The sequence below is a fragment of the Adiantum capillus-veneris genome, chromosome 26, assembly GCF_014529385.1.
Source record: "Adiantum capillus-veneris isolate H3 chromosome 26, ASM1452938v2, whole genome shotgun sequence".
In the NCBI taxonomy this organism is placed as follows: domain Eukaryota; kingdom Viridiplantae; phylum Streptophyta; class Polypodiopsida; order Polypodiales; family Pteridaceae; genus Adiantum; species Adiantum capillus-veneris.
The window spans coordinates 102,177,583-102,191,549 of record NC_140956.1 but is presented as its reverse complement, the minus strand read 5'-3'; the positions used below and the strand labels follow the sequence as shown (position 1 = coordinate 102,191,549).

Below are 13,967 nucleotides of genomic sequence, written 5' to 3'. Positions count from 1 at the left end.
TGTCTTGTGGGTGACTACCATGGGTCTGTACCTTGCACTTTCCTTTAAGGGTGAATCTGGGCTTATCCTGGATTCATCTAGGTATATTTTTAGTCGTATAGCGGACATGCAGACTTCACATTGTGAAGTTTTCATCCGAGTTACGACCAGTTGATATTGTGCTAATTCTTTCTATCTTTTGTGGTGCGTATGCCCTATCAACTACCTCATTTTTGTGCTAATTTTTTCGATTTAATGCTTTTTTTAGTGCTAGGCTTCATTATGGCTGAGTCTGCCCTTGATCTCCGGAGTCATGACAGAGACTCAGTACGCTGAACTTTGTGTTTATGTATGCTCATGTGTGTGCGTGTGGTGTGTGTTGTGTTTGGGAGCATATGTTAGTACCTAGTTCTACACCCACTATTGGGCATTGACGACGTTAGTGGGGATGTCGTGGTATTTAGTCAATACTATGCATGATGGAGCTGATGGTTATATTGTCTTGTGGGTGACTACCGTGGGTCTATACCTTGTACTTTCCTTTAAGGGTGAATCTGGGCTTATCCTGGATTCATCTAGGTATACATCTTCCACACCACCTTCTGAAGCTTCAGTGGACGAACTGAACGAACCAGATCCAACAGATGAGGTAGACAATCGCGACATTCAATTACTTTATAAAATTTTTAATACTCCACAAAAGAAGAAACTAAATGTTAAACTGCCTGAGCCCTATAATGGTCGCCGCGACAAGTGCGTGCTGGACCAATGGCTATTCAAAATGGAGGTCTACTTGTCCAACACGGACTTAGTAGAGAGTAAAAAAGTTGCACTTGCTAGTTCTCTGTTCAAGGACACAACATTTCTTTGGTGGCAAGGACGGGTTGCTGGTGGTAAACACACACCTTCTTGGGATAAATTCCGTCGTGCTATTCGCAAGGCGTTCGAACCTACCAATGCGGATTTCCATGCCCGGTCCTCTCTTCGCCGCATGAGCCAAACAGGTTCCTTGACCGCGTACATCACAGAGTTTCAGAGATTGACTCTTGAGATAGAGAATCTCAGCCCCTCTGATAAACTACACAGTTTTATCGACGGGCTTGAACCAACCCTGAAGGACGATGTGCACAAATACAACCCTACCACCTTGGATGCTGCAATTACCTATGTGGAGAATCTTGGCGATGATCGCCGCCCTACGCGGAATTTTTTTCCGGTGATAGATCTTCAAGTAGCGTTCGCTTTTCACTGCGCGATTGCAGAGAAAGCTATAGCCAAAGGCAGCAACATCAATCTCAGTTTTGACAGCAAGCCACAACACCTTATTCAACTTCAAGGTTCTATTCTCAAGATCGTCAATCTCCAAGCAGATCTTCTTCAAATGTTCCTCCACTTGATCGTGGTAAAGGACGTGATTTTTCTTAAGATCGGCGTTCTAATACTTAGCAAGGCTCTTCGTCAAATGCATCTTCGATTTCAAAGAAGGATGGATAATGTACAATTTGCGGTGATGACCATAGATGGTACCAATGTCCAAAGAAACCAAATAAGAAACCAAATCCGTCTAATTTGAAAAGAAATTCCAACGCGGAAACATCATCGAATGGTAAATAACCAGCTTCTGCTCAAGATAAAGGAAAATCAGTGGTCAATACAATTCATGTCTCGATGGATACGACTATTCTTATGAAGCATGCTGAATGCAATTGTTCAGTTTTGGAGCCTCTCTCAAAGCAAGTTTTGAGCCTTCTTGGAACTCTCAATGGTCACTCCATCAATATTTTGGTGGACAGCGGATGCTCGAATATTTTCGTCAGCACTGAGATAGTTCGAGAGCTTGGTTTGCCAATTTAGAAGACATCTCACTTATATGATGTGGAATTAGCAGATGGATCAATTTTAACTTGTGATGAGACAGTTCGACAATTGCGGTTCGGTATTAAAAATTATGCAGATCAACTGGATTTTGAAGATGAGCCTCTTATCTTATTACGACATGATTCTTGGTCAGCATTGGTTATTCAATATGATCCAACCATTAGCTTTTGAGGACATACTATCAATTTGTTCAAAGATGAATGTGAACGGATTTTACACGGGCTCTATCATACAGAATGGGTGCTTCAAGCCTCACGCGTACAAGTCAAACAACATGATACAATGGATTATGAAACGAATATGATCTTCGATGCAGATGCAAAAATTATAATTGATGAATTTTTTAGTTCATTAAGTTCTCCTGAACCAATTGATCAGGACAAAGATGATTTTAAGTAAGAAGTTTTTCTAAATGATACTTCGTTTCCAGACAAAGATAAGGACATAGTTGCAGATTCCGAGTCTGAAGACAACTATACTTTCTTTGACTCTTTGCTGGATGATGATATGCCAATTGCAAGTCACGAAGTGGCAGTTTCCGAAGATGATTCTTTGGGATTCGTTATTGGAAGATGATTGCAGTCTCAATCCAAAATCCTCTTCAGTGATTCGTAATATAAAGTTACCCTCTCTGAAGAATGTCTTGAGAAGATTTCCTCTTCACCAAATATTTCACAGTTATTGGAAGATTTTGAACCAGAAATCTTACATTGCACGAAGGATTTTGAAGATCAATCCCTTGTTGCAGTCAACTTGATTATGCCAGATTCTTTTGAAAAGTCTTTGAACAATGCAATGACATGGGATTTAGCAGTCAAAGCAAAAAGAAGCAAAAGTTCAAGACAAAGGTTTCAAATAACTCAAAGACTGAAGATTTTCGAAGATTCAATGCTTTTCTAGAGTTCTATCAACATTAGAAGTCATTCCTTTAACTGAAACTCTCATTTTAAATGGGAGGGAATGTCACGATTGTGACTATGTTACAGTATTACATCTACTCCTAGTTGCAGATATGCAAAGTGCCATGCCAAGGAGGACCCCTACGCTTGACGACCCTTCGCTCAAGAGACGTGCCTCTTCGCCAAAAGCCACACTCCTTCGACAATTGGTCACACCCCTTCGCTCTATGGTTACGACTCTTCGTCCAATGGTTGCAACTCTTCGCCGAAAGGATGTGCCTTTACGTCTAAAGTCACGTCTCTTCACCAAATCACCACTAATCCTCACATTAGTGAGCCTTATAAAGACTTTACAAAGAGGTTCACACATATGTGTCCGCCCAAGTTGGGCTGACCCCAACAGCAGCAACCCCAAATGATCAAATCTGCCTGTAGAGGGGAGAATTGAGCATTCCAATAGAGTCTGTGGTGGAGTTTAGGAGCATTAGTAAAATTTATATCACATGGTCAGTAATATAAAACGCGTTTTTTGGCAAGTTCTGAAGGTGAAACGTTGCAAGCTTTGTAATGTTGCGTTCAATCAGGCAAAACACATGCCGTTTCGCTAGCAACACATTACTCTCATTTTCAATCTTTCACCAGTTTTTCGAGGCTTTTCAAAATCCAATTTTGAAACTGACATGTCACAGTGCTCTATCATTAGAGTGAAATGCTTCGGAGTGAAACAGCATGTTCCAAGGGTGAAACTTAATATGTAACCTTTCGGATTGCCATACTACATTATATTTTTGCATAGGATCACTTTAAGCTGGATATGGAGTGCGACTTGGACAGCCATTCATCGAACTGGTGGTCCACAAGCATGGTGAGCTTGGCCATGTAAGACCTGTCATTAACCATGTCATGTTAGCCTATCAAGATAAAGGAAGCGACAAGTGCCGCAGTGTAGTAATGAGAGGTCGACAGATGTGAGCCACATGAAGATATAACAAATGCTTTACGACTTATGGCTGCTGATAGCTTTGAAGTCTCAAACCTTTGTGTTTCCCGTCCTTCATTGTCCACTGGTAAACAATTATCTTAGATCCTCAGTTTCATGATCTCTCCATTGAAAGATTGTTGAGTCATGAAAGTTGTCAGAATATTTGAGTCACAGTTTGGGTGCGTCAAAAACTATGCATGACTGCAAATGTGGGCTGTGACTTGTGAAACAATGTTTATGGCCTTTACAAGGTTCTTTGGGCTGTGCTGAATAGTGTGGAGAAACACAGACTTGTTGGTATCTTTTGTGTTGTGCTTAGTATGATAATTAGTCAGCTGCTGTAACCTGACTTTGGTCATTGTGATTGTCTGTCATGTGAAAGCATTTGTATTTGTTAACATGGTTCTGCTATCAGCTATGATTCTTACTGGGCAGCTTCTAAGCTATTCACTTGAAAGGTCATCAGATTGCAATCTGGCAGTAAGTGACCCCTTGTCATATCGCAGAAAGTTAGCACCTATATAGGTATTACGAGTATCTGTAGGGGACACGCATGCCTGGAGAGTACTTCTGTTCAGGAGCTTAATGTTAATAAGCTTGCATTTGAAATTTGAATAATCATTCCTATGTGCTAACTCGGGTGTTTGTCAGAGGCTAGTTCTTAGGTGGTTAAAAATCAGACCTTGAGGTGATGCGAAAAATGGTTTCAGATTATGAGATAAGGCCAATGACTGTTATAGATAAAAATTGCAAGCTTTATACCATTGCTACATCCTAGAATATACCTGATTCTGCATTCTACTGATATAACAGGAAGCTGGCGGTGCAATGTAGATGAACTGTTCAACCTTTTCATCATCGCTAAAAGAGTACTTAATTCTGTGAATGTCTACAGGAAGATGACGGTGCAGTTGCTCATTTCAAAAAGGAAGATGAAACCATTTCAGTGAAGGTAAAAGCATTCGAAGCTGATGCCTCCAGTGGTTTTTGCAGATGGTACAGGTCATTTCTTGTTTAAGAATGCTTATTTAGGAAAGTCTAATGCTTTCTCACACATGGCTAATGTGCCTTGTTAGCAAGCAAAGGTTAAAACTTTTAATGAAATCTAACATACAGGCACATTGATTTCATTTTATAAGACCTTCTTCCTAGTTGACTGTGGCACAAATACAAGCCGCATAGGCCTCATAGGCTGAAAGTAAAAGCTTGGCACAAAATTCTTCAGAGAGAGAGGAAATCCTCTTAAAATTCTAGGAAACTCAAATTTACATGAGATGGAAGACTAGATTTGGATCCTTATGTGTGTCTTTTGTGTAGCCACTCGTAGTGAGCTGGTTATATGAATATTATCCCGACAGTATGGGCATCCACTTTGTCGGAGCAGGTCTATCTTAAATACCACCCGAGGCTATATGCATGGTCCTTGATAACCAGCGCTGCCTTGTGATTTTCCAAAGTATTAACTGACTCCTTGTTCTGTTGATGGTACTTTGACACTAATGTTTTGCTCGAACTGCCTGCATGGAACTTCATTGGAGCTTATGAGAGATAGAAGGAAAGGAATAAAGGTATCTTTAGTGCCTACTAGAGACTGAAACCTGCCTATCAGACGACAAAACTGTCTGTGTCCTCACAAGGGAGAAGGTGCAACACTATATCTTTCTGCATGCATTAGATGACCTTTGTACACAGAGAGGCCTCAACATGAACCTTGGAAAGACCAAGGTCATGATCTTTCACACCTCGAGACAGGGCAGGAGTGAGGCTACATTCACTCTTGCATGTGGTCAGGTGGAGGTGGTCACTTCATATGTATACCTTGGGGTCACCTTTTTCAGCGGCCGCAACACAATTTACTACGGGGTCAGCGGCTAGGGAGAGAGACATTGCTACCAGACACACTTTCAGGATCCCCGGATGAAGTGGTGGCTTTTTTATTTTAGTCACGTGTGCACTGATGTTGTAATGTGCGGCAGAAGTGATTGATGGTGAATGCTCAATGCGTGCTCAAGGTTCTTTTTACCGAATGCGAGAGTTCCTTTTACTTCTTGAGAGATCTGCAAAGACGAGAGAGAAGAGAGAGAATGATACTGTGAGTGAAGGTATTGTGAGTGAGAGAGAGAGAGAGAAGGAGACTAACACCAGATGGGGTCCCAAGACTCCCTCCAAGGGCCCCCCTCTTTGTCGCTAGAGAGGTATTTGCTTTGAATTGCACGAATACTGATACAATGGTCCTAGATGCTGAGGTGCTGATGGGATCTTGAGGTAGATGTTTGGATCTGCAAGGCAGACTGAAAACTGAAAACGCTGGGGCTGATCTGGTGGCTGAAATCTGCACTTTTTTGGCGATGAAGCTAGGGCTGGAACTACTAATAAGAGGTGATTCATATGCAGTTATTACCTAGGCTTGGTACTAATGCATTTGTATGGGAACACTCCCTAGTGCCTCACCTAGCTGACACTTGCTGTGCTCATGTGCAATCAGAGGGTATGCAACTAATCTAAGTGCTTGGCCATGCACGTCCTGCATACAGGCTCACAAGGGTGCCAGAACACTTCCTAGGCTGTCCTATAGATAGGAGTTAGCTTGTCCACATGCGCAGAGGGTTAGATGTGCACGTGACAGATGTACGGAGCTGCACCTTGGTGCAAAGCCTAGCCGCACACCGGTGGACACAAACAGAGCGACCACAAGTACTCACGATGGCACGTTTGAAGGGGAGCAAACCTTTATACCTCATGATATTATTCGAGCTGAGTTTGTTGCACCACCCATGATGGTGGAGGGCCTATTTTAGATCGTATGCCTTCTAGACAGATTAGAGAGATGTCACATGACCGCCTATGACAAGATCGATTAGTGTATAGAGCTTTCGAGGCTTCCAAATAGTTGGGTAAGGCATAGGATAGAGGATCTTGGTATGCCTAGGTCACACAATGGTTCTCACAATACGGACTATAGATGGACCGCCTCCCACCATTCCAATATGGCAGAGATGCTCCACACATCCACCTCTCACATGGAGAGAGGAAAGACAGGAACTTTGATAGCTATATATATGAGAGACGTGGATACCACCTAGGCAGCCCATTCGTGGTGGAAGAGATTTTACCACAGGGGGCAGTCCAGTTAGTCACTCTTGAAGGTGTCTCCCTACCACTGGTAAATGGATCCAGACTCAAGATTTACCACACTAGAGCTGACTTGCCATCATCACTGGCCCTGGTGATAGTATACTTCATTGAATATGGTGGTATTATCCCTTCATCAGTAGCCTTATTATTGTTCCTCTTCATGATTTCCGTTTTTCTACTATTTTCCCTATCACCGAGTCTTCTCCATCCCATCTAAGTTGTAAGCAAAAATCAATCCTCTCTCTGATCTTCTAATTTCCTTTATCTCATCTCGACTGTACTCCCAGTAAGGACCTCGGATCTGCTCTCATTTCATTCAACAAGTCATTTGATTTTGCCTTAGATTCAGCGTGTCTTTTGATTTATTTTATCTCAGGAACATCTCAAATCCACGGTTATCCAGCTGTCTCATCTCCACTCTCAGAATCTTGGCTTCTCTGTACGAGTCTCTCTCTTCCCTATGGAGTTCTTCAAAAGAGGCAATCCCATCTCCACTCTTTTCTTTGATAAGGCTGTTATTTCGGAATATTATCAACTCTGTTCTCAGTAGGAATATTCCCTTTCACTAAGTTCACTTTCTATTGGGACTGATTTTTAAGTAAAATCCTAACTTGTAAAACTCTCTATTGGGATTGATTTTTAAGTAAGACCTAACTTGTAAAAATCGCCTCAGCCCATAACTTGCCCCTACCCTCTACCCTTCCACTTTTGCCCCTACCCAGTTTAATCCCTATTCCCCTCGCCCCTACCCTCTACTCTCGCCCCTACCCTCTCAGCACCCCCTCTCGCCCCTACCCTCTACCCCTCGCCCCTACCCTCTAACTCTCGCCCCTACCCTCTCAGCACCCCCTCGCCCCTACCCTCTAACTCTCGCCCCTACCCTCTCAGCAACCCCTCTCGCCCCTACCCTCTACGCACCCACTCTCGCCCCTGCCCTATTTTGATTTCGCCCCTACCCTAATACTCGCCTCAGTCCTAACTTCTTCGCCGATTACCTGTTGATTCGCCCCTATATCCAATCCTCAGTCGTATCCTCTCGCCCAGCCCCACAATAAATCGCACCAGGTTCCCTTCTGTCCAGAGGCTGCCTAGCCAAATCCAAATCGGTTCTATACTCTGCCTTGGCTTGCGTCTGATCGTGGTGCTTTTCATCACTTGGTCTACTCAACTCATTGTTTGTCATCCACCCGACCTCACCATGGCAGGAGATAGCAAGCAACAGGAGAAACAGCCAGAAGGAAGTAGCAAGAAAAAGGTAGAGTTGAAGATGAGGAATGCTCTGGTTGCAGAATCAAAGAGCGAAGCAGAGGAAGTATCTGCAAGCAGCAGCCATGGCATAGATGACTTTACCTCCAGTGACCCAAGTGATGAGAGCTACAAAGCAGACTCAGCAGCATCTGATGATTCATATGTAAATTCCAAGTCAGGTGCTTTGAGTGATCAGGAGGAACATTCAAAAGTGGCTCAGAAAAAAGAAAAGCAGCCAATCATCACTCATGAAATCAAGAGGCCTGCTTCTTCGAAAAATCGCAGAGCATTCTCATTAAATTTTCATATGTAGCAACCTCGACCATCTCTCAGTGAGGTGCTTTCGACTGCTCAGCTACGGACTCTGGGCCTCATAGCATTGGCTGATGCAGATTTACCTGATACGGTTCCAGCAGAGCTGATACATCAACTGTTGAAAGACTTTCCAAAGGTCCGAGGCCACAAGCTAACAGCTACAAGGCTTGGCCATGCCATGGGTATGACCAACTTTCCAGCTGTGAAGTCTACTACTCGCACTTTCTCTTTGCTGTCCAAAGATGCGACAATTCAAGCATGCCAAGAGCTATTGAGTTCGGATCACCCAGATTATGAGCGAAACAGACGGCTTCTCGCAATCTTCATGTATTACTTTCTGGCTCGAGATGCCAAAGAAGACAAGGAAAAAACTGATCTTCTCACTACATTCTTCCACTGCGACGGGCTATACTGTTTAATCCACACTATCCCTTGTGGATTCCACCAAATTCTCTTCAGCTCGTTGCAGTCTAGGGCTAAAAGATTTCGGGCCCAAGTGCAGTCTGTGCAGTTAAGTTTTAAATGTTTTGCGGCACCTCTCTTGGCATGGGTCATAAACATACCTATTAACATAAATGAAGTGGATGAGGAGCAGGGAACCTCGAAAGGGAAAAGGAAAACTGTGAGCATGCAGGTTGACCCCACAGTCACCAAGAAAAAAAAGATCAAGGCGAAAGTGGTGAAGGATACAATGAAGTCTCTACTCTCCTTGCCAGTTTATGAGAGCCAGCAGACTAGGGTACATACACGTCTACTTCTACCCCTGGTTCTGCTGTGCCGGCACGAGTGTCTACTGCCGCTCCTCAGGACAGGATGGTCACTTCACCCATACAGGATCCTCTTCCTTCTTCTCCCATCTTCACTCATACACCGGTCAACATATCTCTCGCTCCACCTACAACCACAATCTTCGAGGCACCTACTACACCAACTGTACCTACTTCTAGCTCGCCGGCTGTGCCACACGTGGGCCCTCCAGCATCACATCCATCTGAGGGATCTTCAGGTAGGACCGACTCCACTTCTCTGTTTCAGCTTTCAGAGAAGTTACTTCAGGACTCCAGAGCTGCTATTGCCACCATCGAGCTAGGCGCGGAGCAGCTAGCTGCAATCCACTAGCATCACTCCGCCACATACGCAGCTATGGAGGGATCTGTGCGAGTTGCCGAGAGTGCCATCGCAGATCGAGATGCAACGATTTTTGCACTACAGCAAGCATTGAGGATTAAGTCAAGGATTATCGATGACCTAAAAGCACAGTTGCAGGGATTTCAAGAAATGCTTATGTATGGTAACAAGCCTACCCAGGCTCCTGTGGGATATGGATGGACTTGGCCAGGGATACAGGTCCAGAATCCAGCAGGCTTTGCGGCGCCAGCAGGTCTCTCTCAGCCCTCTCAACAGTTCATGGGACACTACCCAGCAGGTCCCTCTCAACCCTCTCAGCAGTTCATGGGACACTACCCACAGCCCCAGTTCCAGTACTTTACTCAGCAAGAATCTCAGGTCCAGATGCCACACATGCAGAGCCAGAGTGTTCCTTGCTGTGACGGTGTTGCTGGTGCACACCGCCATGGTTGTGTTACTAGGCGTCCGGAGTTCACTTCAGGGCAGGTGCTTCCATCCGCTGTGCAGTAGATGGCTGCTACAACCACAGGAAGCAAGGTTATGCAGAGCACAGTACAGCAACCGCATAGTTACACAATCGATCTGATGGCTCCTCCCGATCCTGATACTTATGGAGCAACAGTGGCGACGACACTTTCCCTTGGGTGACAGGACTGTGCTCTTGCCCCACCTTTCATTGTACATATAGTTACTTTTGCAGTTTCATTCAGTTTTGGCTCACCGAGACGGTGACTAGTCTTGTGGCGGGCAACCTGTAGTAGCAGGCTACAGTGTCACTTTCACAGGACACAGTTACAGTTAGTACAGTTGGTCTGGTCTGTTCACGCTGGACGGACACTCTGGGCAGTGACACGTGGCAGGGATACGGATGGTGGCCTAGTGGACATGTGGCCAGGTCACACTTAGCTGGCTGACATTTATGAGCCGTTGGTGGCTCTTTATGATTGTATCTATGAGTAGTAGCCGTTGGGTCATTATCATTATCTTTTATGGTTGGTCTAGTAGTCGTCGTCTGGGTAGCGAGTCTTACACAGAGTCTTACACAGAGCACAGTATCACCATCCGTGCACATCTGAGCCTCGACACCCCATTTGTACCTGTGAGTCCTGGGCTGGAGCTGAGTGTGCTGCCACGCCAGAGTCTGTACATGGTTCTTTGAGATAGTCGAGTCCACATGTTCTGGTCCACTGTTGTGTTCTATTGTTATCGATTGTTTCCATGTTTCATTCTGTTTGAGTGAGTTTCCATTTGTTTGAGTGAGATTGTCTCGCACATTGCACTGAGCGGCACCCACACTGTGGAGAGCACGACACATTATCCACTCTACAGAGATCTCTTGGCGGTGCATTTTCCACGAGTCGCTTGGCGAGAGAGAGATGGCCTTTCTTGCGAACCCCCCTTTCTTGCGAACCCCCCTTTTGGTGCAGACATCTCCCTTTGTAGCAGTTCCTTGTGGTCTGATGAGCTTCGACATCCGTCGCTTGTGGGACTTCTTTGCCTACAACTTCACACGGTTTCTCGGAGACTCTTCACCAGACTTTGAGGCGGCTTGTTTTAGAGTTCATGTACTGCTCCTTGCAGCTAGAGGAATAGAGGCCATGGACATAGCGGCTGGCTACTCTTTTCCCTTATGTGGCAGGGACCAATTTGAGTGGACTCTGGACTCAGTGATGGATTGGCTGCAGGCACAAGCCCTCTGGTTCTCTCACCACACGGGAGACCTTGAGGTTACAGATTTGGTACAGACTTTGTGGCCGTTGGCCAAGTTCTTAGTGACATCTTCAGATACGGCAGGATGTAGACACATTGTGCTACATTTCTTTGCTGACACGTAGAGCCCACCATGCTATTTATACATACATGAGGACTCCTGGACAGAGGAGGTTGCCTTGCGTACGGCACGCTCTTCTTGGGCCTGGGCTAGACAATCTTTGCAGTCATGCCTATCTTGGGGACGCTCGGATGCAGATTATTCCCCATCCAAGCCAGCCTCGAAGATAGCTCGGTTAGCTGCTGTTGCAACATCGGTTCTTTCTCGCACTCCATGAGGATTGTCTCATGGAACATGCAGAGATTAGGTGGCCCTAGTTTCAGCGCCAGCGGGGTCGATTGCGTTAGGAGCTTCAGTGATGCCTTGTGGGCGGAGAGATTGATCTTCTTATCCTGGAGGAGCATCATCTTTGTGGGAACTGCATTAGACGATGTGGTTAGCTTTTGCGTGGTCGATATGAGACATTTTGGTTAGCTGCATTTGGACCTGGTGGTATCCAAGGAGGGGTACGTATGACTATTGCGGACTCTTGGCAGTAGGCCATTTTGGGCTGAGGTATTATTGTGCTTGGCAGGGCTCAGTGGATTACTATGTAGGTTCAGGGTTGCTCTTGGGCTCTGTGAACATCTATGCGCTCAATGTGGCAAGTGTACGTGTAGAGTTTTGGTCTCACATTGTAGAGTCTCTTCCACATGCAGAGCAATGGTGCTTTGGGGGTGACTTCAAAATGCTGGAGGACCCCTATGACAGGATTGGAGGTAGCCATGCTACTGTGCACGGGGCTGAGTTGGCAGCTTGGGAGAGGCTGTGCATGACCTTGAGGGTTTCAGATGTTTGGTAGCACTCTGGCTTTGTGAGGCCCCCAGATAGCTTGGCCTTCTCTCGCTCGGACCGCAAAGTGGGAGGAGTGAATCTATCTCGGATGTATTGTTTCTACGCCAGTCACCACATCTGTGATATGGATGGGTCTGTTTGCGTTTTGGCTGGGACATCTTTTTCGGACCATGCATCAGTGATCCTCATTGTGACAAATAGACAGAGGACGGGAAGCACGATGCTACGTATCCCTGAGAGAATCTTGTTGGATTGAGAGCTCAGAGTGAGTGGTGGCTCTTTGGACAGATGGCTTGGACACGCAGGACTCCCTTGTTGACAGAGTTGCCTTTGGACTTGCTCAATTCAGTTGCTTCTTCCTCCAGGGGTCTACGGCTCGTCTGGCTGTAGCGAGGGAGGAGGAGAAGCATCTCGGACGAGGCATTGCTCCCTTGCAGAGGATGCAGGAGCAGCACCCAGACAATCCTTGGTTGGAGGAGCAGTTGCGGTAGGCTCGTCAAGTGCTAGCCAGCATAATAGAGAGGCACCATGAGTTTGCTTTCCATGGACAGGCGTCTCAGTGGACCGAAGTGGGTGACAGAGTGATTGGGGCATTCTTTGAGACAGTGGGACCCCGTTATGCGCACACCACTATCAGCCAATTGAGGAGACCCGACGGGTCAGTTGCTTCAGAGCCAAGCTTGCAGTTGCTACTGACTTTTACTGTGACCTATTGTCAGCAAAGCCTCAGTTAGAGTGTTAGGATGCATGCAGAGAGCAAGTTTGGGTATAGATACTGTGTCTTGTGACTGAGGAGATGCGCTAGAGGTTTGAGCTGCCTCTTCAGCTAGAGGAGCTCCATGAGGCCCTCAGAGCACTTCCTCGAGGTAGTTGTCCTCGTGAGGATGGTTTGAGTCTTGACTCCCAGGTTTCTCTTGGAGTACTGGGACTTGCTTGGCTCAGACCTTTGCAGCACGTATCAGTACATCTTGCGCACAGGAGAGATGCCTGATGGCATGAGTGGGGGCTGATGCTATACTACGAGCGCCTCATGAGCATTTCGAAGGATGGAGACATAGAGAGACCCAATTACATTGAGGGCTTCTTACCATACTTTCTTTGGGTGGCAATTGGCTGGCTCAAGGTTTCGTCACATCACCTTGAGATGGAGACTGGCAGAGCAACTTGGATCCCTAGAGACAAGACAATATGCAGACTATGCAGAAAGGACGGTGACTAGGGAGGAGGTGGAGGATGAGGAGCCCTGTGGAACACAGCTGTAGGGCCTACACAACCATCAGAGAGAGAGACCCCACCTGTTCAAAGAGCAACGCTCCCTCCGCCAGCTCTTAGGTTTACATTGGAGATTCGGCGTCAGGAGATCTCTTTGCATGCCCAAGTGGTACCACCAGAGGAGCGTCAAACATTACCGCATTCTTTCAATGATCGACCCACCTCCAACACCCACACAACACAGAGTTACCCTCTAGAGAGCAGAGATGGTCAAAGCCAGTAAGAGACAAAGAGCAGCTAGCTTTTGGACACCTTGTCTCTACTAGCGAGAGATGACAAAGTTTAGAGACCATTTCCATCAGGAGACTGCAGAGCGCCTAGCTCAGTTCAAATCAAACCTAAGCATATTGTTCATGGAGGTGCTAATGCCCCCCATCTTTGATGTATACCACACTACACCCCCAATATGTTAAAGGATGGAGCTAGCTAGAGTTTAGAGTGTTGTATACCCTTTGCATGTAGTCTTACATTCTCAGCCTTTAGCAGGAGAGCTTCATGCATCATAATTAACTCATTGTACACCCTA

The 13,967-nt window shown here is 45.8% G+C and overlaps 1 protein-coding gene across 7 annotated transcripts in view; it reads left to right on the top strand.

Annotated features, from left to right (window-relative positions):
- The window catches only part of LOC147423917 (uncharacterized), a 144,275-nt gene that overhangs the window by 37,400 nt on the left and 92,908 nt on the right, over positions 1-13,967 (top strand). For all 7 annotated transcript variants that reach the window (XR_015186542.1, XM_086501085.1, XM_086501084.1 and 4 more), the window contains exon 4: positions 4,634-4,690. Coding sequence is in view for 6 of the 7 variants with exons in the window: in XM_086501085.1 (XP_086357211.1) it covers positions 4,634-4,690 (57 nt within the window). In the remaining variant the exon portion in view is untranslated. The remainder of the gene's footprint in view (positions 1-4,633; positions 4,691-13,967) is intronic.